The 26059-nt window shown below is 43.5% G+C and overlaps 1 protein-coding gene across 1 annotated transcript in view; it reads right to left on the bottom strand.

Moving 5' to 3' along the window:
- Positions 1–19946: 19946 nt before the first annotated feature.
- The window catches only part of LOC140466518 (procathepsin L-like), a 32900-nt gene continuing 26787 nt past the window's right edge, over positions 19947–26059 (bottom strand). Inside the window, exons 6-8 of the mRNA XM_072561995.1 lie at positions 24991–25156; positions 22665–22767; positions 19947–20195 (exon numbers count right to left, since the gene is read on the bottom strand). Coding sequence (XP_072418096.1) covers positions 20096–20195; positions 22665–22767; positions 24991–25156 — 369 coding nt within the window. The 3' untranslated portion in view covers positions 19947–20095. The remainder of the gene's footprint in view (positions 20196–22664; positions 22768–24990; positions 25157–26059) is intronic.

Genomic DNA, 26059 nt, shown 5'->3' with positions numbered 1-26059 from the left:
ATTTTATTTTCTGAGTTCCATCTGTATTCTAACCTCAACCATACTGCAATCTTACCTACTAACAGGATCTCTGACTAGGAGATCATGAATTATTCCTGTCTCATTGCACAGGACCAGACCTCGGGTAGCTTGTTCCATTGTTGGTTCCGTTACTTACTGTTGAAGAAAACTATTTTGGATACTTTCAATGAACTCCTCCTCAGGTCTACCTTGATTGACCTGGTTCAATCAATCGACATGTAGATTAAAATCCCATTATACTTACCATACTATTTTTACAGGCAAATGGTACATCATTGTTCGTTGTGTACACCACTGTGATGCTATTATTTCGTGGCCGACAAACTATGCCTTTCACTGACTTTTTAGAATTTCTAATCTCTACCCAAATGAATTCAATCTTATTCTCCACAGAACGTACATCATCTCTCACCATCGCCTTTATCCTTAAATATGAAAGCTACATTACCTTACTTACCTTCTTTTCTGTCATCCTGAAGCGTCTGAATCACCTGGATATTAAAATCCCAGTTGTGATCATCGTCAACCATGTCTCTGTAATGGCTACGAAATGATATTCCTTCTCAATGATTTGTGCCATTAACTCACCTACCTTGTTTCAAATGCTAACAGCATTCATGCAAATTGCCTTTATGGTAGTTTTTATAACCTCTTTTTGAATTGTAACATCTCTATTAATAATATCTCCTGAGCTGTCCTTCCTTTCAACTTCTTTCTTAGTTAAACTCTGCGTAGTTAAACGCTACGTAATTAAACTCTGCACGCATGTAAACATGCTGCTTCCCTGTCGTTTGCCCCTCCCATCCTACCCACCAATGCACTCGTGTGAATTCCAAGTGACGACCCGATTTGTCCTTTTCGCTGCAACACTGGTTCTGTATCGGTTCAGACGTTGACCATCTCATTAGGTCAGACTCCCTCGTTTTAAAATTGATGACAATACCCCATGAAATGGAACCCCTCTTCCCACACCACTCCAAAAGCCATGTGTTTCCTTGCTAATTTTCTTATTACTCAGCAAAGTTGCAAGCGGTTCAGGTAGTAACCCAAAGATTATAAACCTTGAGGACCTGATTCCTAATTACTTTTCGAGGGCTTGATAATCCCCAAACAGATCATCCCGCTGCGGCATGCCTATGTGGTTGGTCCCAAAGTGGACCACAGCAACTGGATTATCCACCTCCCTCTCAATCTCGTTTCAGGCCGGTCAGCGATGTCCCTCTGCCGAACTAGGGTAGGCAACAGAAAGTATGAGACCTGTGATCCTCCTTATAATGTATACTACCTATCCCCCAATTAGAAATCCCCTACAACTCTCACTTAGCTTTCCCTGCCTTGTTTTTTCTCTCTGATTTCTCTCCCATACCGCTCCTCTCAGTCATGATATTGATACAAAGCATCCATTAAGACCACTACCGCCATCATCTGGTTTCAGACGCGAATTATCACTGTGGTCCTGAATGCAATCTGTTTTTCTCTGGTTTTAGTTGTCTCCTGAAAGTTCCAATAAAGGTAATTGATTTTACTTTATTTTCTCAAAATTGTTCTTTCATGTCTGTGTTTTTCCTCTTATCTTATTGTTAAGTTTTCCCTTGATCATTCTGTACTCCTGTATAAGTTCTGCTGTCTTCAGCGCACAGTATTGACGATAAGGATGTGTAGAAAATACTGATCTTGAGGGTTTCACGATTTTTATTTAATTGAACATCCTGGCATGTACTCTCCTCACTTTATTCTTGAATGTGCAAACTTTCTGACACTTTCCGACTTGTCGAGAAAACGTCTTCTTCCTGTCCTCTCTGACCAAACCTCACATGACTTTATTTAAAGCGGCCTTTCTCTCATTGAGAACTTCGATTCCAAACCGATTCTCGTCTTTTGTTTTCCATACAAATCTTGATTAAAACGGAGTCTCTAATCTCCAGCATTTGCAGTTCTCACTTTCTCCTTGATTATAGTGGATTTGTGAACTGCTAGATGTACTTTAAGAATTCTCCTGCCTCTAAGCCATTCACATTATCATTATTCCAATTAATAACCGGAAAGTTGAAATCGCCAAACCAGCTCCATATGAATTTGAAAATTCCTGCAAATTTACCGAAATATATAAAAATTTGTTTATCCCGGAGTAATAGAGGGCATATAGTACATTCCATGGTGATGTAATTGATCATTTTGGGTTTGTTTTTATTTACATTTAATGGGATAACTTCACATGAGGAAATTCTTCATGCTTTATCATTCTGTACTCGTGCAAAATGATCGCTGATCAATATTATGACTTGCCCTCCAATTTTAACTGCTTCTCTGTATCGCTTGAAGCCTGTACATTCTGGAAAACTGACTTACCTATCCCTCTGCTTGCCTTCAGTGACATTAATGACTTCAATCCCTTTCTCTTAACTTGTGATATCAAATCCTCCGTCTTTGTTCTTCAGAACCCTTGCTTGAAAATATGTATTATTCAATCTTAACAATTCTAATTTCGCTTCACCGTGACTGGATTTCCACTTATTAGAACCTCCTAATTTATTTCCGGACTGTTTTTTCTCGATCTTACTCTGTATCTCCCCCGGATGACTCATCCCTCGGGATACCTCCCCCAACCATCTTAGTTTAATCCTGCCACAACAGAATGAGCAATCATTACCGGAGGGATTCAGTTCTCATTCTGCTTAATGTACAAATAGTATGGCTTTGCTCCTACCTGACCAACAATTGTCACAATATCCCAGAAAGCAAAATCATCAAGATAAATTTCATGCAGACTAAAAACAAAAGCAAGATTTATTCTTATCGAGAAAGACCTATGATGTAATTTCAAGGTTTGCAAAACAATTTAAGACCAATATAAATAAAATCAATGAGTGAAACAAAGAAATTCAAAGGATGTGAGAGATAAGAGCGGGGCTAATGAGAATGGTCGGGGGAATATCCATCCTAGTAGAGCAGCCGACCAACTGTACAATCCTTAGAAAAAGGATTCTTGAATGAGCATCAGATAAACCATAACATTCAAGTCTATGGATCACATGGTCAAAAGTGGGAAGAGTTGATATACCGTAGTTTTGGCAGAGTAGCCTCGATGGTCCAAAGGCCTTATTATTTAGTGGGTGATTCGATGATCATGTCTTATGACACGAGGTAAACACACACACCCACTCCTCCGGCTCGCTACGTTAAACGAGCAAGACAGATAAGATTTACCCCATGTGGTAATATGAACCTTTGAGATGCAAAGAACTATCCCAAAAGTCACTATTTAAAGGAAAAATTTGCATCTTTGTTGAATGTCTATCAGGGAATATTAACTAACAACTGATTACAACTCATTTATCTCACCCTATCGATTACCTTCCACTCTACAATACTGGTCTGATAAAACACCTGATTAAGCTTTGCTGAAAAATTCAAATTTCAAAAAACAGCCAGCTGTTGAATCTTCTCTTGGCATCTTCCTCTGTAGGTTTGCTCTCCGGGTCGGTGTAGATCTTTTTTTACTGTTCAAATTCCATCTCCAGACAGGTAACTCTCAGAGAGCTCTGTAGAGCAGCCTACATTTGCTCGTATTTTAGCAAATCTCTCTCAACTGATCAAGACTTTTTTTTCTGGTTTTATACCCCAAAACATCGGATCACTTCATGGTTTTAATATTGGCAAAATATCAAATTCAAATTTGATTAGAATTTGGTGTCTTGGGCATAATGCACACTGACTGGTTGAATTTGCATTTGCTTTTGTCTCACAGCAGGTCAGCCCGTGCTAGTTGTTCTGACCAAAAGTTACATTATTATCTTGTTCTTGTCTCTGTTCCTCTCTGATTCCTTGCTAGCTTTCAACTGTCTTAAATGTACAGCACCCCTCACGTCATTAATGATTGCAAAAGAATAAAAATTGTTACAAGTCAATTATTTTTTTCAGGTATGTGGAAATCAACAATATTACTCCTTGAAATCACAGCAACCCAAGCTCACACGGAAGTTATGTATCATACGTCATATTTAATGTAGCACATAATTTATTCAACATGTAATACATATCACACAGTTTACATTACAACATCTTGCGAAGGTGGCCAGCACTCTGGCCAGCATCTTGAAACAGCACACTCCATTTCAGTGATGTTGTGAATAAAATATATCAAGTTGCATTTCAGCTTGATGAATCCCCACTAGACCTGGAAAATGTTTGAGATGTTCAAAATCCAGTTTCAAAAACGCATTTTTCATAACCTTTGGTTTTCTACAGATACCATGCAGTCACTTGGCAATAATTCCTCCTTGGTCAACAGAGAGCTCCGTTTCATCACAGTTTTCGTCATTTCATTCCTCCCAAAAATTTGTAAGTTCTGAAACAAAACAACAGATTCATGGCCTATTCAAGAGAAGAATATAAAACTTAGAACTTGGGCTGGCATGATGGCTCAGGGGTTAGCATTGCTACGTCACAGTGCCTAGCAGCTGGGTTCAATTACCGTCTCGTGAGACTATTTGTGTGGAGTTGACACAATCTTCCTGAGCCTGCAAGGGTTTCCGCCCGAAATCCAAAAGATGGGCAGACCAGGTGAATTGTCCATGCTAAGTTACCCGTAGTGTTCGGTGCATTTGTCAGGATTAAATGAAGGGAAATGGGTCTGGGTTGGTTTCTCTTTGGAGGGTTGGGCCTAATGGCTTGTTTCCACACGACAGTGAATCTAATGTACAAAAAAACATGAAGGCACTTCAGCCCATTGAGTGCGTGCTGTCCATGTCGTCGTTCTAAACATACACCGTTTGTCTGCACATCGTCCATTTGCCAATTCGTTGGCTTTTCATGCATGTATCTGAATGATTCTTTGGTGTCCTTATCGTGTCCATTTCTAAAATTTGTCCTGGCAGCATATTCCAGGCCCTGTTCACGTGCTGTGTAAAAAGAGTTTTTGTTGCAAATCCCCCTTAAACTGTTCCACTCCCCCTCCCCCACTAACTTCAAACTAGGCAGACTATTATGTGACATTTCCACCCTGGGATAAAGGCTCTGACTATTGACCCTATTAATTCATCCCAACCTTTTGCAATTCTATCAGGTTTTCCCTTGGTCTCTGAACCCTCTTGAGGTCATTAATCCAAGTACATCCTTCTTCTACTGATAACTAATGGATTCCGATCCATGAAATATCCTGGTAAACCTTTTTCACACGCGAAACCAAGACTTTATATCCTTTCCTAAATTTCAAACAGAACTGCATGCAATACTCCAATGTGACTCAAATCTTACAAGCTTACAATATGACTGGCCAACTATCGCAGTGAAGGATCATACCGATGTCAAAAAGCAGAGCATTTGCCTTCTTTATCACCTTATGCACTTGTGTTGTCACTTTCGGGTACAAATGGTATTTATCCCATCTAATACTTCATCCAAAATGAAAAAGGAAATCTGAAGTAAGTTTGGAAAGCGTGAAATTGAATTCAATAAAATCTACAATTACGTTTAGATTTAATTAAAATTAAACTAGTTTGATGGATATCATGTAACTACTTAAACCGCTGAAAATAACATCTAGTTTACGAACATGCTTCTTTGAAGGAAATTTGCATTTCTTACCGGGCGTGGTCTACATGTCATTAAAGAGATATAAACATTCCGGTTGATTCTGAAATGGTTTTTGAAGCAGCATCGGAAGCCAGTCATGTGTGTAGATAATTGTGAACTATAATAGGTCTTGAATTACTCATTGAGAATCAAATTATTCATTTCTAGTGTGTGGTAATGTATACATATCACCTAAGCATATAAACATAAAAATCAATGTATTTCTCGGTCACAGTTAACTGTCAGAATCAACATAATGGGATGATTAACCATCGTAGCCGCAACTTATTATCAATAGTATACAGAACATTCTTGGCTTCGTCGGAATTAATTATTTTCTGACACTTTTGTCCTGTGAAATTTATTTGAAAATGATCACTTCTAATCTGGAAGTTGTGCAGCTCATTAAGCACGCCGACATGTTTGATTTGGGTTCTGAGATGTCACTAATATCGTACAACCCTTGAACATCATTGGTCGAGATGGACAAATGTGATAATTCCTCATTTATTAAGATGTAATGCATCACTTGGTATGGCTCGACTGAGCACATTGGGCTGAGGAACACCTGAATTGGCAAGGTGTGATAATTGTAATCGCTATTAAGCATAACAATCTTGTATGATTCCTGAGTTGACAGTCCTGAGACTTCCCGATGGCTGCAATTGATTTAAGATGCATTTGGATTCTTCGATGTTGTGATTATTCAATAGCTTACTCCAGGTCATGGGTAGTTAGCCATAGTATGCACATTTCCTGATCGCGCTCATCCATATTAGCCAAATGGAACAAAATTTGTTCCTTTCATCAAGTTTTGCAGAAATTGTGCATAGTTGAGAGGATGGTATGTCACATCTGATTTGCTGAGACCTCCGATATGTTACTAATGGGAAACAATTAGACAAACTGATCTTGTCACGTTCTCTGTCAAGTAATTGTCATCTTTCCCCAACAATGCACTGGTGCAGACTTGGTCAGTGTGCAAGTCACCCTGAACAATACTTTAGACAATGGGATAGATACAAGTTGCTGCTGCCAGGTCTGAAGCCACTGGAAGATTGATCTCTGCATGAGATGACATGTCTGCACTATTTATAACGTCTGGATTTGCACAACCTGTTCGGAGGACCGGGTTCGTTGACGGCCATATGTCTGTTGAACATTAACCCATTGTTGGTATTTATACATCACAGAACCATGTCAGCTCGAGGTGAAGGTGGTTCAATTTCAGTTTCTTTGTTGAATAGTTTATATCCTTGAAGAATCTCTACTGTTCGGTGAATCATTACAGATTGGGAGATAATCTGGAGTTGAACCTTAAGCACTTGTTGGAGAGTGTCTGTTTTTTGGATGATATTACTCAATATATATTAGATTGAGGGACTGGGCATTCAACTTACAATATGATGTGTTGGGATCATTTGTGTTAATTGCACTTATTTCAAAAGTCGAATACGCTGCATTGTTTGCAACATGTGCTTCTTGGAACTGAAGTTCATTTGAAATGTTTTATTGCCTCGAACTTCCGTCGAATCCCTACACTGTGGAAACAGGTCATTTGTCCCAACACATCCACAAAAACCGTCGGGAGGGTATTCCACTCAAACCCATTTGCCGACCCCATTTATCTACATTTCCCCTAATGCACCTCACCTACACATCCCTGAACACTACGGGAAATTAATCTAATCTGCACATCTTTGTGTTGTGATCGGAGATTGGAGCACACAGAGGAAACCTGTGCAAACACAGGGCGAATGTGCAAACTCCACACAGACAGTCGCCCGTGGCTGGAATCGAATTTGGTCCCTTGTGCTGTGAGGCAGCAGTGCTCACCACTGAGGCACCGTGCTGCATGAGGTAGAGTTACTGAATGAGTTGATGTCATAGAAGTAGATTCAGATTTTCAATTGAGTTTCTGTTTCTGTGTGTGCACATGAAGAGTGTTTGTTTTATGTGGTTGCAATCGTCTTGCACAGTTGTGAAAATTGCTGCCTCAGAGGACAAATTGCTGGAATGAACAGAACTTGACAGGCCTGGAGACACTGTTTAAATATAGGTTTGTGAAATTGCAATATAATTCCAACCGTCCACACTAATTTTGAAGGCAGGCTAATTGTAAATATATACATATCAAAGAGGAGGCTTAAATGTACTTTCTAACTCTGAGATATGAAGCAGGCATCAGTAATATTGATGACAATGGTATTATTGAAAACATCGATTTAAAAAACTGCAGATGCTGTGAATCAGAAACAAGAAGCACAGATGTTGCTGGAAAGGCTCAGCAGGTCTGGCGGCATTTGTGGAGAGAAATCAGGTTTAACATTTCGTGTCGACTGACGCTTCCTCAGAACTGTTGTCTCCTAGGTCAGCTTATCTGCAGAAGATAGACTGAGGGAGGAGGTAAGGAGTAAGCGAATATAATCCGAAGAAAGAGATGGAATGTTGAACAAATTGATATGACCCAGGAATGTGACTTGCAAATTTACAAACCTGCCTCACCAGGTCAATCAAGCAATTCTGATAGATGTTGAAAATGTTCCATGAAAGTCTATGGCAGGGGACGTTGATCATAAACTTGCAAAACCAGGAATTGTGAAATTGGAAATGGCATTCTTCAGGCACAGGAACGGAAGTGGGTGATAACACTGAGGAACATGAAGGTGAAGGCCATCGAGGAATTCGCAAACCCATCCTCAAAGAAGGAAGTACTACGAGTTTTACAATTGAGTGGATTCTACAGGAAATTTGTTCTAAACATTAGTAACACTATTAGTTCGTATTTCGGGGGTCAACCTCCACTTCATAATAACGTGGATTTCGCTCTTGCATACATTAGATCATCTGTGACATAGCTAGCGTTGAATACAGCTGCAGCATCACTTCCGCGCTCCGATTAACAAAGGCTCGTATACCATGTGCCTTCTTAACGAGGTCACCCACCTGTTCTGATCACAGACTTCTTATGCAGATCAACGAGGTTGACAATCTGGTAGGATAAGGGCTGTCTCACGTTGAAACACTACTCTCTACAATTTCCCCACCACGCCAATATCTGAATCTTCCGTTATTCTCTTGAATTGTTTCCTGTATTATGATTTGCTTTATCTTTACTTGCAGTTGGGTTGCTGGTTCATCATCATGTTTTGGTATACATGGTGATCTGTACCCTTATGCTGGACCAGTCAACCTTATAGTAACTGCAGAAGACAAATTGGATTGGTTCATGTGCTAATCCCGGTTTGTACTGGTCCAGGTTCTAATTACCAAAATAGAAGGACTTTCCGAAATCCTCAGAGAAAGTTGGCGATACTTGTTTAATTGACTGCTAAGGCTTTATACGTAATACTGAGCAGTTATTTATTTTGCATTTGAAGAAGATAATCACATTTCAGACACACAAGTATGCGAACCCTCTTTCTCAGAACCACTGTCTCCCACATACACACACGAATACACATGCACACGTGTTTTCTCACATTCTCTTTCACAAACTTTTTAAAAACATTCTCATTGTATCAATTACATTAACTGAAAGTCACACACGCTGTCTCTCTCGATCTGTCTCTCTCTCACACACAAATGTAGTCACATGCGTGCTCTATCAGACATGCAGAAACTCCTCCCTCGCAGACATACGCTGGCCGTTATCCAGGAGTTCGTGTTTTCATTTTAATGCTTATATTTTGACGGTTCATGAAGACTTCGCTGCAGCTAAAGGTCTTTAAGTAATTCTTTGTGGTTCCAGGCATCTGTTCTGCTCTCTGTGTCGAACGAAGTCCAATTGATCAGTGAATTGAGAGAATTCGTACACTTAATGTGCAAATCAATGACAATTTTCTGGAATAACGGGACTTTCATTTTCAACGATTGTCCCTCTGAGAGGAAACCCTCCAGTACTTTACTGAGGATTGTGGACTATCGTGGCTGTTCAGGCCATGTGTCCTGTCAGAAGAGTCTTCAAATCTCTGCCCTCAATCCTTTACTTCTGGGTTTATTAGTTGAATTAAGAAGGACTTATGCCCGAAACGTCGATTCTCCTGTTCCTTGGTGCTGCCTGACCTGCTGCGCTTTTCCAGCAACACATTTTCAGCTCCGAACTCACTCAACAGGCCAGGCTGAAAGGTAAGTGTGGAGAACAGGCTGAAGGTAGATACTGAAGGGGGCCAGAATTCTTATTATAATAAGTTGTCCTGTATTTCCCTCACAACTGCTTTCCTCACATTATGATGGGCTCTTGCCCGAAACGTTGATTTTCCTGCTCCTCGGATGCTGCCTGAACTAATGTGCTTTTCCACACTAATATATACTCTGCATTCCTCACCTGACCCATAAGTCTCGCCCTTCCTGGAGACAGATGGCAAGGGAAGACGCGCGCCCCCTAAAACATCTGTCAACCTAACGTTCACTCACATTTCGTCTACTTTGCGTCATTCCGACCAGAGCTAAAATGCTGGTCTGCAGCCTTGGCACGTGCCTTGCACGACAGACAATTGGAAAGACTGCTGGCTGGACTTTGTTGACTATAATGTCCTGAGATTGTGGTAAGTTGACGAGGAGCCCTGCTTTTTTTCTTTATTTTTTGAGTGTCCTGTACTGTCCATCAGTCCTACCGGTGTGTCTTTGGTCCGAACTGTTTGTCTTGTTTGTGTCTGGCTTTGTCGGTACTGCAGCCTTCCTTGCATGCGGTCACTGAAGGGGATATGAGTGCACAGCACCCCAGACTCTGCGAGAGCAGACAGCCCACAGGCACAGCTCTGCCTTTCTCCCTCAGTGAGAATGGATCACAGCCACTGATTTTTTTTTCACGGAGGTCACAAAGCTGCTAAGGTAAAACATATGTTTCAATTTAAATAGGAGATCCTCTTGCTACAAGAGTGTTTTGCTGGAAAAGCACAGCAGGCCAGGAAGCATACGAGGCCCGAGTAGGAAGATCGACATTTCGTGCCACAGCCCTCGATATCCAGCCCCACTGCAAGTCCGAGCTCTGGTCCCAACTCTAATCCAGTACCAGATCCCAGCTCCCATCCCTGCCATGCCTTCACCATTCCCCTGGACATCACCCTCACTGGGAATAAATGTTCAGTCCTCAGTAAAGGCTGCACGTTTACCCCTCTACGGTCCAGATTAATGAGGTGAAAACACGCTGTGACCTTGAAGTTATTCCTCCTCCGTGTCCACTTTTATAACCTAGACACTTTCTCCCACCTCCAACACACCTCATCTTCCTCGACACCCCGTTCTAATCTGTACCTGCCCTTGATCACTTAATTTCAAACTGCCGCTGTGACATCAACTGCCTCAACCTGTCCAACCGCCTCACTCAATCTATGCTCTCACCCTCACAATGCGCAGTTCTGCACTCCCTCTGCTGTAACCCGAACCTCACCATCAAACCAGTGGACACAGGGGGTGCAGTGGTAGTTTGATACACTGACCTCTACCCCGCTGAAGCCAGCAACCAACTCGAAGACATATTCTCCTACAGTCCCCCTGATGACGCCCTCAACCCCCATCACCAAACCATCATTTCCTAGACCATACACAAGCTCATCACCTCCAGTTATCTCCCACCCAAAGTTTTTAACCTCATAGGTCGGTATCCACGCACCGCCTGATTCAACCTCCGACCCTTGATTCACAAGCCGGAGTACCCCGGCTGATTAAAAATCTGACCCTATTCCTGCCCTACCAAGCTCACCCCCACCTATCTCGATGCTGTCCAATCCCACTGGCCCAGGAACTCCCTACATACATTCTGGAGACCACCCACCCCTCGACCTCCTCCAAAACCTCCGTTTTCTCGGCCCCAACTCCTCATCTTTACTATGGACAACCAGTTCCGCTACACCTCCATCTGCCATGATCAGGGCCTTCAAGCCCTCCGTCTCTTCCTCTCCCGATTTCCTCACCAATATCCTTCAATGGATACGCTTATTCGCTTTGCTGAAATTGTCCTCACTCTCAACAGTCTCTCCTTCCAATTCTCCCATATCCGTCAGATGAAAGGCTCCAGCCCGAAACTTCGATTTACCTGCTCCTCGGATGCTGCCTGACCTGAAGTGCTTTTCCAACAACACAGTCTCAACTCAGATCGCCAGCATCTGTAGATCTCACTGTCTCCGTGTATATTCGCTCAGTTGACCCCAGAACCGGACTCGCTGATAAATAAGGTGTCTGCTTGTTATCTGTCAGCCGCATAGAGAACATGGCAATCACAGAGCAGTCTTATCTAACTCCGCCACCCAAACCCGCCCAGACCACAAGACTCTCGCAGGCAGGTACTGCTGTCCTGAAATCTCCAGACATGTGCAGCACGATCATTACAGACATAGTGATCAGTTTCATAGAGGCCATTTGGCAGAGGACTATTGGGCAGCCTCAAGTCAGCAACACACGAATCGGTCCACTCTCTCCAAGCCCTCCCACACAAAGCAAAATTGGTTTCCTCTATCGTGGCAGCCTCAAAACGCTGCCTACACTGTGGCTGAGCCATTTCCCCAGACTCCGAAATCCTCGGGCTGCCTCGCAAAGGAGCCGATGCAGGCTGCCTCCATACGCCTCTCCCAGTCTCTGTAAGCAAAAGACAGAATGCACGCGGATTTGGGGGAGAGGATTCTCATTTCAGTCTTGCTTGACTCTGGGCTCATCCAGTGATCTTCTCCTTCCTCTGTGGAACTTTCCTGTAGTTCGGAAATTGGTCCCACCATGGCTCTCTCTGTCGTACCCATTTTACAGTCGTTATCTCGTTTGTCAACTTTTGCATAAATTTTGTCACAGTCCCAGATACATCGACAAAATCTGCATCATTCCCAGTCGCCTTCCTGGGCATGCAAACTGTGTGAATGAAAAGCTAGCATTTCATTGCTCTCCACAAGGTGTTACGCTCGAAATCCCCGACACACATCTTTCCATGCTTCAGGCTGCCACTTCCAAATGCCCAGTGTCCTGTGCGCCTTCAGAATACATCTGTGCCTGATCATGTTCGTACTCACCTGAACGTGACCTCCTTGACTCCATCCTTTCCCTCTTGCCAACAGCCTTTCTATCCCCCACTGCACCCTGCATCTGCTGAGTGGTATTGACAGAGCTGCCTTTGCCAATTGAATTGCACTGCCTCAGGCCCATAAGAGGAGACATCACATCACAGTGTGCTTGTGTACTTTCATCTCGCTCTGACAATCCTACTGGCCCTGATTGGACTGCATTTTGTTAGGACGACAGGAGGGTGCAGCAGAAGTCCAGCTCAATGCAGAGCAGACTGCACTGCTCTGTTACGATCTGGCTGAGATTCTGCATGTTCCTCCCATGGTCTAGAGCCCCTCGCTGCCCAAGAACTAGTAATCTTTGACAGTGCGGCTACAACAGCGACCACTCTAATTTGCCCCCATTGACCCTGTCAGAACTCCCTCACTTCTGATTGCCAAACTAGCGCAGAATGAGTTCTGCGAGGGTTGCGCTCTGATATCGTTGCTGGCCACCTTCAACAAACAGAGCCCAGTTACTGACCCCTTTTACGAAGCACCCATACTGCTTAGCAACTTTCCAGCCTCGGTGTGGACACAGAACTCAAATCATGCAGGCCAAGTTCTATCTTCCCCATCACGTACCATAACGCTCAAGCAGGGAAGTGTCCTCCCGTCAGTACGGCAATACAATCTATCACCGTCGGCAACAGTGGGAATCAAATCAGTCATTGATTCCATCTTACAATATGGCGTCTTAGTGCCTACGACCAGCGCCTACAATATCCCTGTGCTGCCTATACTAAAAACCACGAGGTCAGGGATATTGGACTTCATTCATGACCTACAGGAAACCAATTCTGTCGTTGTTCCCTGCTCGCTGGTGGTGCCTGAAACTGATGTCATTCTCAACAGTATCACTGCATCGGCCACTTGCCTCTCTATTATCGTCTTCTTTTCAACCTTTTTCTCCATGTAATTATCCCCTGAGAGCGCGGACCCTTTTTTCCTTTACTTACCGTCGCTGCCAGTGTACATGCACGCGGCTTGCCCAAAGGTATACGGAGAACCCCGCTATGTATGCCTCTGCATACAACGGACACGTGCAACTCTCCACTTGCCAAGCCAAATCAAGCTCCTTCTGTGCGCTGACGATTTATTAGTGGTCTTTACCTCCACTGGTTCATGCAGACAGGGCACTGTTCTCTTATCTCATTGCCTGACTCAGGATGGACACAGAGTCTGCATGGACAAACTGCAACTCTGTCAGAGCAAAATACAATACCTGGGATATGAACTGTCACACAGTATCACAGCACTGTCTAAGGAGCAGGTGACAGCCATTACTAAGCTCTCCCCAAACGGATCCAGCTGCCAGCTTTTCTGCGGATGATTCAATATTGCAGGCACTGGATTCCTGATTACTGTGTCGTTGATTCACCCTTATGAACGACATCCTCACCAAAGTAGCCAGCAAATGGGCGCTAGTCACCTACGATGGAAGAGGCATTCACAGACCTCAAATAACAGCTATTCTCAGTTCGTGCTCTGGGGCTTGCTGACTAAACACAGCCATTTCACTGAGAAAGTGGGACATGTGTTCACCATCTTGAAAAAGGTTAATTGGGATCTCTGGTGCCCTAGAGCTTTGTATAATTGCCACCAGCTGTAAGGGGAATACAGGCCTGATTGAGAGCTATGGAAACCACTGCGGTAGAGTTAGGGACTGCCAGCCCAATTACGATCGATGCACTGTTTTATTTCCCGATTTGGTCTCCCTGCTGTTTTACACAGCATCAAATCAACATTTCATAGCCACTGGGCGAACAGGCTCGGAGGTCATCTTGCTCCCTTGGACCAACCTCTTCCTTCAGAACGTCCCTGCTTTAAAACATTCATTCGGTCACCCAGGAGCTCTGCAGACAACAATGATTGTGTGGACTGAGTGCAGCCGTTTGTTACTCCACGCCCTGATCTCTCTGAGACACCACGAGATAAGACTGACCTGTTCCACTTCACAGATGGGTCTTCTTTCAGAACCTCAGACCATCAGACACTGGCACAGGACGCCATCTGCATCCCCTGTGAGACTCTCCTGTTTGCCTGCGCTACCGGATCAGACATCGACACAAGCTGTGGAACTGTTCGCTCTTACCAGAGCCTTTATTATCTCTTAAGACACCTCAACCAACATTTATTCGGACTCCAGGTATACATTCGGAGTCGTGCACGACTTCGGCAATCTCTGGAATGCAAAGGATTTATTACATCAGTAGGGAAGCCATTTCACCTCACTCAGTTAATTGACAACCTGCTGAAAGCAATCCTCCTACCCTCTGTCGTGGCTGTTATATATTGTGTTGATAACATCGCGGCCAGTGACTCCATCACTCGCGGAGATACCTCCGCTGACACAGCAGCTCCAGAAGCTATTTTTAACTCCACTACAAAGGTACTGGAGACCCGCAAGATACGGGAATTTCCAGAATCACTTTGACGCCACTGACACTGCACGAGTCGCTAAACAGGCTGCTGGAACGGTCGACAAGGACAGTTGGATCCGCCGGGGGGCTTGGGAATCACCATTTCTACAACGACTGATGCACCCCATAAGGCGGTCTTATCTAACCAAAGACCCACGTCCATGTACTCGATCTGGAAGCCCACAGCATGGACCACACAGCGAAGGGGGGGATGATACATGTGGACAGGTAATCTTCGTATGGGATGGGATTTGTTGCCGTGGCCCCAACCCTACTGTCACGCGGTATGATTTGGCTCCAAGACATTGCGGGTTAGCCGAAAGCCAATTATGACCACATATCTATTCCTGAGGGACCCTTCACCCTCCTAGAAGTCATTTTTTAAAAAGAAAACTCCTAAACAAGGCTTTAAATATATTTTGGTGATTATTGGAATGTTACACAAGAAACATTCAACATGAACGATGACGCGAGGACAGCGTGTAAATTTTGGACGAACGGTGTTATTTCGATATTCAGAGTTCAGGCTAACATTTAAATGGACGAGTGGACCTGGGAATATCATGGAATCATCACGCTCCATATCAGCCCCAGTTATCAGGTGAAATGGCATGCTTATAACTATCCGACTGACATTATCCAGGAATCAGGTCAGTCCTGGCCAGATGCCTTGCTTTAGCCCTTTACACAATCCGTGGCAAGTTAAACTGGAACACAGGGCTCACGCCTTTCGAAGTTCTTCCGGGAAGACCCCTGCCGACAGTGACCAGGCTCACAAAACCCCCCACAGGTACAGCGCTACGCTGACATAAGAGTCCCTGCTGGGTTACGTTCAAGCCCTTAATAGGGCCATTTACTTTAACCATGATTTGGGAAAGGCAGCAATGCCGACACTCCACCGTGAGTCAGTTCATACGTTCCAACCTGGGCATTACATAATGAGCTGAAAATGTTTTGCCGGAAAAGCGCATCAGGTCGGTCAGCATCCAAAGATAAGGAGAATCAACGTTGCGGACATGAGCCCTTCTACAGGAATGAGGAGAGTGTGCCAGGCAGGCTAAGATAAAAGGTATGGAGGAGGGACTTGGGGGAGGGGCGTTGGAAATGTGATAGGTTGAAGGAGGTTAAGGTGAGGGCGATAGGCCGGAGTGGGGGTGGAGGCGGGAAGGTCAGGAAGAAGATTGGATTTTAGGAAGGTGGTGCTGAGTTCGAGGGTTGGGACAGTGTCAAGTTCGGGGGAGGAGAAATGAGGAAACTGGAGAAATCTGAGTTCACCTCTTGTGATTGGAGGGGTCCTAGGCGGAAGATGAGGTGCTCTTCTTCCGGACTTCGTGTTGCTATGGTCTGGCAATGGAGGAGTCCAACGACCTGCATGACCTTGGTGGAGTGGAAGGGAGAGTTGAAGTGTTGAGCCACAGGGTGGTTGGGTTGGTTGGTCCGGGTGTCCCAGAGGTGTTCTCTGAAAGGTTCCGCAAGTAGGCAGCCTATGTCCGCAATATAGAGGAGACCAAATCGGGTTCGGGGATGCAGTAAATGATGTGTGTGAAGGTGCAGGTTTAATTTGTGGTGGATATGGAAGGATCAACACGACGGCTGGAGGAAGAGCGCCTCATCCTCCGCCTAGGAACCCTCCAACCACAAGGGATCAGCACGACAGCTTGAGGAAGAACGCCTCATCTTCTGCCTCGGAACTCTCCAACCACAAGGCATGAACTCAGATTTCTCCAGTTTCCTCATTTCCCCTCCCCCCACCTTGTATCAGTCCCAACCCTCGAATTCAGCACCACCTTCCTAACCTGCAATCTTCTTCCTCACCTCTCCGCCCTCACCCCCATTCCGGCGTATCACGCTTACCTTAATCTCCTTCCACCTATTGTATTTCCAACGCCCCTCCCCCAAGTCCCTCCTCCCTACCTTTTTTCTTAGCCTGCTTGGCACACTCTCCTCATTCCGACAGAAGGGACCATGCCCGAAACGTTGATTCTCCTCCTCCTTGGATGCTGCCTGACCTGCTCTGCTTTTCCAGCAACACATTTTCAGGTCTGATCTCCAGCATCTGCAGTCCTCACTTTCTCACTACATAATGATCAATTCACTGGAAAACGATTTTCTCATCGAATTAGAAAGACCCATAACTGTTATTTCTGACAACCCAGACAACTGTCAAATTGAATAGAAAACCAGCATGAGACCTGCTACAAGCGAGCTCCACCGCAAACGGCAACAAACAGGAAACACAGCCAAGGTCAGCTCCGCTCCCTGAGGAAATTCTCGCTGATCGCCGCTATACTAATCATTTATCTCCTCACCCTGATCATCCTGCCACGGGATGATTGGAACTGGGGGCAGGTGAAGAGAAATGTTCGGTGTTCACGAGTTACGGGTCAAGCAGATTAGATGTTGTGTGTGCGCTCATGCCTCCATGCACTCCCAAGAGTGAATTCCCCTGAAACCCATCCCCTTCAACGAATCAGAAATCAATGGCGGCTGGAACGCGACAAGTCCCCGAAGTAACCTCTCTCAGCTTTTCACCGGGAATGGAAAGTTACGGGTGTGAATGTTTGGCCCACTGGAAACCCGCAGGGTACCCATTAAACAAACTTTAGGGATGGGTCTTCGCTTATGCAACCTTACCAACGATACTCCGGCACTACCCCTCACAGACTCGACCAGACAGTGCAAACCCCTGTAATCTATCAGCCTCAAAAACAGCCATCCAATCAGATGGAATGCCGGCTGGCGCCAGTGCATGAACTCGTTGCTCCTCACTCCCGCAGCAAGGTGGTCCACAGGAGAAGACAGTTTACTGTTCCTTCACGTCCTCAACGTTACCATCCAAAATACCACCTTCACCAAAACCTAGAGAGAGTTCCAGACCGACAATTTGAAAATCTATAATGGTATCTATGCTATTTGTGGCCACAAAGCCTACCTTTCATTATCCTGACCCAGGAGCTGTTATGAGGTATATGCGGTACAGTCTCATTTGCATATCATTCCCTGTATTTCCCTTTGCGCCACCACCATATCACATTATCCTCACCGATCTTGACCTGGTTCTCTCTATCATTTCACCCAATTATGCAACCACTCGATTCAAAACAAAAACTCATCAGCTGGCCCTCACCTTGGAGGAGGTAGCCAACGACCAGCTGAATTTCAAGACTGTTGGCATCCCCAATGGCACCCTGCAAAACTGGATGATCCACGACTATCTGCTGTTCGAGAAAGTGGGCGCATGCACCCTCATCGTTTCCAATTGCTGCACTTAATTACCCAACCCCAGTGAGGACATCAGTAACCCAGCGTGGCGTATCCAATGCACTACCGCTGTACTGTTCAACCAAAAACCAAATGGGACCTATGGAACTGGGCAAGAACTGTGACAGTTGTCCTGGAGCACAGCCTTGCGACCGGGATTCATATTCGTCATTACTATCATTGTCGATATCGCACTTGTTGCATGGATATTAAAATGCGTTTAAATCGCCAGCGTTTGTCCTCCAAGGTGCTACCCCGCCCCCTTACCATGCATCAATGAAGGCCCACTCGAACAATCACTTTGCAACCGACACGGAATATGCAGCTTTGGACTCGTACTCCAAATACAACCCAACTGATGCTGCCCCGACGGCGTCAGATAACCTTCTGGTTCTTGCGACACACCCTCTTCATCTCAAACCCAGTTCTCAGACTAAAACAAAAAAAGGAGGAATTGTCGGAGAAAAGAAAATGAACCCCTCTGCGTGCCCACTACTTGATTGCAGAAGCCATGTCGGTTGTTAACTAAACACAACATACACAAAATACCTCAACTGGACGACAACGAGCTCAGTAACAAAACAGCAAAACAAGCCATTTTCTAAACAGCTTCCAGACTCAATGAATACACTCCTGAGATGATCTGACAACAGTATTCCGAGCTCACAATAGCATCATCTCTATCGAAGTGATGTGAGGACATCCCCAGTCTCCTCAAGTACTGAACCCCACAAAGCCTCCCTAGACTGACTGACACCTGATACGACGGAAGGTTGCACACCACCCTGCATGAACATTGAAACGAGGATACTGGAGATGAGCATCTGCACTAGACGAGGAACGGGCACCCCTGTTACAATTACATTGTTTTCCATTCAATATAATTTAATTCATATTGTCTTGGAATTAACAATGCATGACGATGAGCACGGATGTAAAACTATGCACACTATTTGTATCTACAGCACGGGATAAAGAATCCTGGAATTATCTGTGCAGTATGTCCATGCTGTACCACTCCTAGCAATATCTCTTACCCATGATATCGTCAGAAATAAACCAGTAATCGTCTATTTCCCAAGATCTGTGTGTGACCTCTTTTTGACATTTACGATTCTCCAACAGTATTGCTTTGTCATACTTAAAGTACTCAGTTTTCCAGTTTTTCCATTCAGTGCCAATCAATAGATGAAATTGCATATTCGCATTTGTCTGAACTGAATCTCATCGGGACACTCCCATTCTACAGTCTGGCCAGCTTAACATGTTTCCAGGAGAGTTTCTGGTTAGACTCTGTTCAATTAAGCCTTAATGTCCTCAACAACCCCATTGAATTTATTCAGTAACGGTGTTGTTGTCAAAAAACACAGACTCTTTACATGTTCTGTGCATTTGTCTACAACATGTTTGGACAAGATATTTCATAGCAGTCAACACAATTCATTAGGCACAAAGCTAAATACATTCCTTTGGAACAAACAACCTCTGAAAATGATTGCTGGCAGCCTTTATTATATTGTTGGTCATCAGCAGTACATGCAGATTATTGTCTTCTACAAGCTGGAGAATTTATTTATTCTATCATTTACAGTGGCTATATGTATCAATCAGACAATGCCATTGGTTTTATATCAAGCGATAGAAATGTGCAAACATCGTTATTATTTCACTTTTTAAATTTGCAGCAGACAATTAAAGCAATGTCCTTGAATGAGTCAGCATTATCAGAAATGGTCCGGGTTTTCATTCAGCTGGGATTGATGATGCTCTGTCGTATCAGTTGGCTCGTTACACGATAGGGTACCGCACAAAACTGGCAATTCCACAGTGATTACCTCTATCCTTAGCAATTTTGATGTACCCGTCATCACCCCAGTCTGTTCCCAAGCTGGAAAATAAGAAATTCGATTGGTGTTAGAATCAAATTCTGATAAAAGGGACATGTTTGGAGAAGCAGCTGTTTTAACTCTGGTATACAATTGGAATTATTATAGGGACTGAATTCTGGAATTACTGAGCTAGACAATGAGTTGGAAAGAATAATTTGCATCAGGCTGGAAAGAGACAATTGTTTCCTTTTGCATCAATTGCTGATCTGTACAGTACGTATGGACTCACTACAACATTTAAAATGACGTGAGGTGAGATCAATATCAGGAATAGGTCTGCAGCTGTAGTAGATATGAAGGGGAAAGTGAATAGGGACGAGTGAGAGCTTGAAATATGGCCTCTTGGAGATTTCCTTCTTGCCTTATGGAAGATGAGATTTTCTCAGTTTTTTTTTACCATCATCGTTTGGAGATTGCCTGCCACTGGATCGAGTCTATGCAGAGCATGAGTTGATTTGGGCACAGGTTATCCAGTGTCTCCTAAACTGCAAGGATACTTCGGCCTTAAAATTTGTTCCATATCCGGTTACCCTGCCCAAATCACATTTCCAGCTTTACCAAACTATTCCAGCACCCATTACATTGTAATACTATCTACCTTATTAAACAACAATGTGTATTTTTTATAAGCTACCCACATACTGTTTCTTCTGGGAATTCTGGGAAATCATGTAGAAATGTGTGTAGGTGTCAGTGTGTGTGTCTGTGTGTGTGTGTGTGTGTGTGTGTGTGTGTGTGTGTGTGTGTGTATGTGTGTGTGTGTGTCTGTGTGTGTGTCTGTGTGTGTGTATATTCACCCGAACCACAGGACTTATTTAATCAAAAATTTTGTATCCAGTCTGGACCTGAAGATGTGACTGCTTCTTCCAAATATGGCTGCCGTGATTGTAATAACAGCAGCCAGCGACGCCTCATAGAATAAATCGCTGAAAGGAGACAGACGGTGATAGTTGATGGAAAATATTCATTCTACAGTTCAGTTACTAATAATGTACCGCAAGGATCAGTTTTTGGATCCACTTTTGTTCGTTGATTTTTATAGAAATGAACTGAATGAGAGCACAGAAGGATGGTGGATTAATATGCGGATGAAATTACGTTCGTTAGAGTTGTGGACAGTTACTAAGGATGTATGGATTGCAGAGATAAGTAGATAAGCTGCAGAGCTATGACGAAAGGTGGCAAATGCAGTTTAACGTGGTAAAGTGTGAGGTGATTCAGTTTGGAAGGAATCCAATGTAATGGGCGAATGTTCAGATTCGTGCTTGTGTAGATGAGCACAGAGATCTCGATGTCGAGGTACATCGATGTTTGAATGTTGCCTCCCAGATTGATCGGGTTATTGGGAAGGCATTTGGCGTGTTAGCTTTGATTGTTAAGGGGATTCAGTTTCAGAAACAGGAGGTCATGCTTCAAGCCGTACTAAACTCTGTTGCAACCACTTTCTGGGTAATATGCACAGTTTTGGTAACCATATTACAGGAAGAATGTGCATGCTTTGGAACGGGTTCAGATGAGATTTACTGGGAAATCGCCAGTAATGGAGGGAGATAGAAAAAAGGAAAAGCTGAGGGAGTTAAGGCTGTTTGCGTTTGGAAAAAGTTTGAGAGGTGAATTAATTGAGACACATAAGTTAATGAAAATATTTGATAGGTTGGATAGAGAGAGGCTTTTTTTTTCCTTGAATGGCGATGGCTTGCAGGAGGGCTTTAAAATCCATAGAGATAGATATTGGACAGGTGTCAGTGGTAGTTTCTTTCCTCAGATTGTTGTAGGGGCTTGGAACTCTGACTGCAACAGTAGAGGTATTGCCACATTTCAGAATATTTAAATGGTCATTGACCAGGCATATGTACGAGAATGGAATAGTGTTCATTACATGGGCTTCAGATTGATTCCACAGGTCGGCGCAGCATCGAGCGTTAAAAGGCATGTACTGGGCTGTAAAGCTCTATGTTTTATGTTCCAGAATTGGGGCTGTTAATCTGATCCCATCAGTGCTCTAGTGACAAGTGATTCGAACTTTGTCCTTGTTTCCCTGTGAACAGGTTGGACAGTTGGGTTTGGGATCTGACTTTGCCGCCCAATTCCCCAGTAAATTGCTTTTTGTTGTGCATTGCTGTTAATTTTAACAGTATGTTTTTATTTTGTACTGGTAAGTTTAAAAAATGATTGTGATTCAGGAATAATGACACTCTGATGCCTGCCTCTTTATGAAGCAATACTTCAGTCAAGAAAGGTATACTTGTAAGTGCAGCGTTTCTTGATGGTGGGACACCGGACTCAGACATAGTTTTAGATATCATCTCAGACAGCACAACCATTAAGCATTCACTTCTGGATAAACACAGAGTTACGTGCTCGCTGAACAGAAATACAGGTTGCAGCAAAGAGACAGGAAATTCATTCCATGCCACTGTCCCTTCTCCGTCTGTGATCAGGTGTTTGTTATTTCAAAGAGTACGGACCTGTTTTTAACCAGCCAATACTTCATTCCATCCTCAATTCCAAAACCAACCACCAGCACTTCATCGGTTACATATCCATTGCAATTTTCATCATAGTAAACTCCTGTAAGGAGACACATATTAAATGGTTTATCTGTGAAACATTTAATTCGTCTTAATTTAGCTTTGTTTAATGAGCACTGACATGTCTGTTTGTACTAACTGTCTTCAAATTGATCGTCCTCACTCTGCACCATTACATCTGTTGACTTAAATTAATGTTTCCCAATGACATCGCCTCTGCCATTCTCACTTCCTCTCGGCACATCCTTCAGAGTCATAGACCTTTATCGCGTAGAAATGCTTCGATCTGGTCGATCGAAATAGTCCATGCTGAGGACATATCCTCAAGCAATCTCGTCCTATTTTTCAGCACTTGGCCAATATCCCTGTAAACCATTCCTATTCATCTACCCATCCAGATGTCTTTTCTAATGTTGTATTTGTATCACTCTCCACCACTTCCTCTGGTATTTCATTCCAGACACGTACCATGCTCTGTGTGAAAACATTGCTCCTCAGATACCTTTAAACCTTTTCCTTCTCACCTTAAACGTACGGTCTCTAGTTTTGGACTCTCCTCCTCTTTATTCGTCCCATACCCATTATTGTTTATGAACCTCCATAAGCTCACCCTTCAGTCTCTGTAGTACGAGCGAACAAGGCTGCAGCCTTCTCAGCCTCGGGCGAAAGTGAGGACTGCAGATGCTGGAAATCAGAGTCCAGATTAGACTTATGCTGGAAATGCACAGCAGGTCAGGCAGCATCTGAGGAGGGAGGAAAATCGACTTCATCAGGAAGGGCTTTTGCCCGAAACTGGATTTTCCTCCTCCTCAAATGCTGCCTGACCTGCTATGATTCTCCAGCAAAACTCTAAGCTTGACTCAATTCAGCCTCACTCTAACCCTCAAATACTTCAACCCTTGCTAAGTCCTTGTAAATATTTTCTGGATCCTTTCAAATTTAACAACATCTTTCTTACAGCATAAAGTCTAGACTTTAACATAAAATTCTAAAACTAGCCTTACCAATGTCTTTTGCAGCTGGAACATGACATCGCAAAGCATATACTCAATGCACTGACGAATGCTGCTTTCACTACCCTGTCGACGTGTGATTCCAAAATCATGGAATTATGCACGCGGGCCCCGGGGTCTCTTATTTTTAAAATAACATTCCCTCAGACCCTGAAACTTTCTGCATACATTTCTTTACTTTCTTTAATTGTCCCCTGTCCATTCCTGCTGGCACTGGACCACCATCCCTTTTCTTATTAAATTTTCTTGTTCCACCCAATCGCAGACTATCTGTTTTCCAATTGAAGGTCCGACCTTGATTACATTCTTCCATTTTTAAATAATTATTGCTGTTGTTTTTATATCTTGCTGAGATTATTTTCGGTGTAGAAATAATATACCAGACATTTGCAGAAGACACTGACCATGGTATCTGACCGTGTGAAATATCGGTTTGCTGCCATGTGTGTTAACACATTCTGTTAACTTACAAAATCCTACACCTGTGGTAATGAAGGAGCTCCACTCTGCATTCAGTATTTTTCGGGTTTGTCTCCAATTGTGGGTTGTACAGTAGAAGTGCTTTGTGATTTGAAATGTTGATGGAGTCAATAGGGAATAGTCCTGCACATGGAGACGAACTGTGTCATCATCACAAGGAAGCTGTGCAGGCGTCCACCTCCCTGTTCATACCACCGTCTTTGCAAGTCATCTCGAGTCGCCACACGAGAGGAGATGAAGAACAGAATAGAAACAGCTGCTGAGAGAAGAGGTGGAGCAGAGAGTGAAAGACTCTCAGCAGGAGGCCAAGAGATTTCAAGTCGAAGGTCTCGCCCTTCCTCTTAATCCAGATACAGTGAGTGTAGCGTCTTCAGTTTACAATCAATAAAACGCTGACATGTGCAGGTACTCAGCAGCACATCAGGACAGTTACACCTCACTGTCAGTTCTCTTAGCTACAGCACAATGTTTTGAGCTATTTGCATCACTCCGAATGGGAGCAGGTCCATTTCTCATTACCATTCATGAGCTCACCTTGTAGCATAGTCTCGCTTTAACTCGATGATATCTGACAGAACTGGACGGCATGTAACACGAGAGGAGTGTAGGGAGGAACAAGGGTAAGGGTCATGGTCCATGGTGAACTTTGCAGTAATATTAATACCAAAATAGTGACAGTAAATGTGTCTGTAGATTTATGATTTCTAATACCTTTTCTTGAACAGTCGATAATCTGATTCAAAGACATCATCCAGTGCTCTGCGACTTACCTCCTTTATAATGTTGAAAGGATTTCAGACTTGCATTAATCACAACAGACATCGGTCCTATCTCTCTCACTGCTTGTTCCAATGCTGCCTCGCCTCCCCAAACCCATTTGTAGTCAGTGATTTTAGCAGCAATTTTATCTCGTTGAAATCTGCAGAAGCCTCCATCCTATAATTTAAATAAAATGTTGAAAAGGAATGCTCATTAAGTTCATGATAAAGCTATTTTTTCTTTTCTTGATACTTTTCTGCATTCCTACTTTGGCAGCCACTTTGTTTTCCCAAATCTGTGTGATATTTGTTCACTTTTTTTTGAAAAAAATACATTTATAGTGACTTAGCATGAAAACAAGCCGTTTGTTCCAACTCGTCCACGCCAATCATATATCCTGCCGTATTGTCGTCCTATTCGCGACCATTTGGCCCTGAACACTTCCAATCCATATACCCATCTGGGTACCTTTTAAATTTTATAATTGCCCCAGCCTCCACCACTTGTTCAGGCAGGTCGTTCCATACATACATGAGCCTCGGCGCGAAACAATTGCAAATCAGATCATTTTTCGGGTTTTCTTGTGTCAAATTTAATATTTATTGCTCAATGTATTCGAAATATTCTACACTGAGACCAAGCAATGGTATTGCAAATGAATTGAAATGTGAGTACATGAAGAACATTGTTATTTGTCTTGACAATTCAGTATCCCAATCAAGCTCACCCCCTCGTTAGCTCATAGCGAAACTAGACTAGAAAGAGTTAAGCCTCTTCAGTGTTTTCGGTCGACTCATCTTAAAATTGTGATCGTCCTTTAGTAAACTCAAATCTTCACATGCAAATAAATGTTTCCCAAACCGTCAATACTTGCAACATTAGAGTCATTGGATTACAACTAATTAGTATTAGTCTCAGTGCCTATTCAAATATTCCCCCTTTCACCTTAAGGCCCTGCTCTCTAGGTTTGAACGCCGATCCCATGGCTAAAACATTCGGCTCTTCACCCGATCCATGCACTTCATGATTTTATAAACATCAATAATATCACCCCTCAGCCTCTGTTCCTCCGCTGGGAGA

Source organism: Chiloscyllium punctatum, chromosome 43 (assembly GCF_047496795.1).
Source record: "Chiloscyllium punctatum isolate Juve2018m chromosome 43, sChiPun1.3, whole genome shotgun sequence".
NCBI classification, from domain to species: Eukaryota; Metazoa; Chordata; class Chondrichthyes; order Orectolobiformes; family Hemiscylliidae; genus Chiloscyllium; species Chiloscyllium punctatum.
Note: the sequence above shows the minus strand (reverse complement) of the source record. Positions and strands in the feature narration are given on the sequence as shown.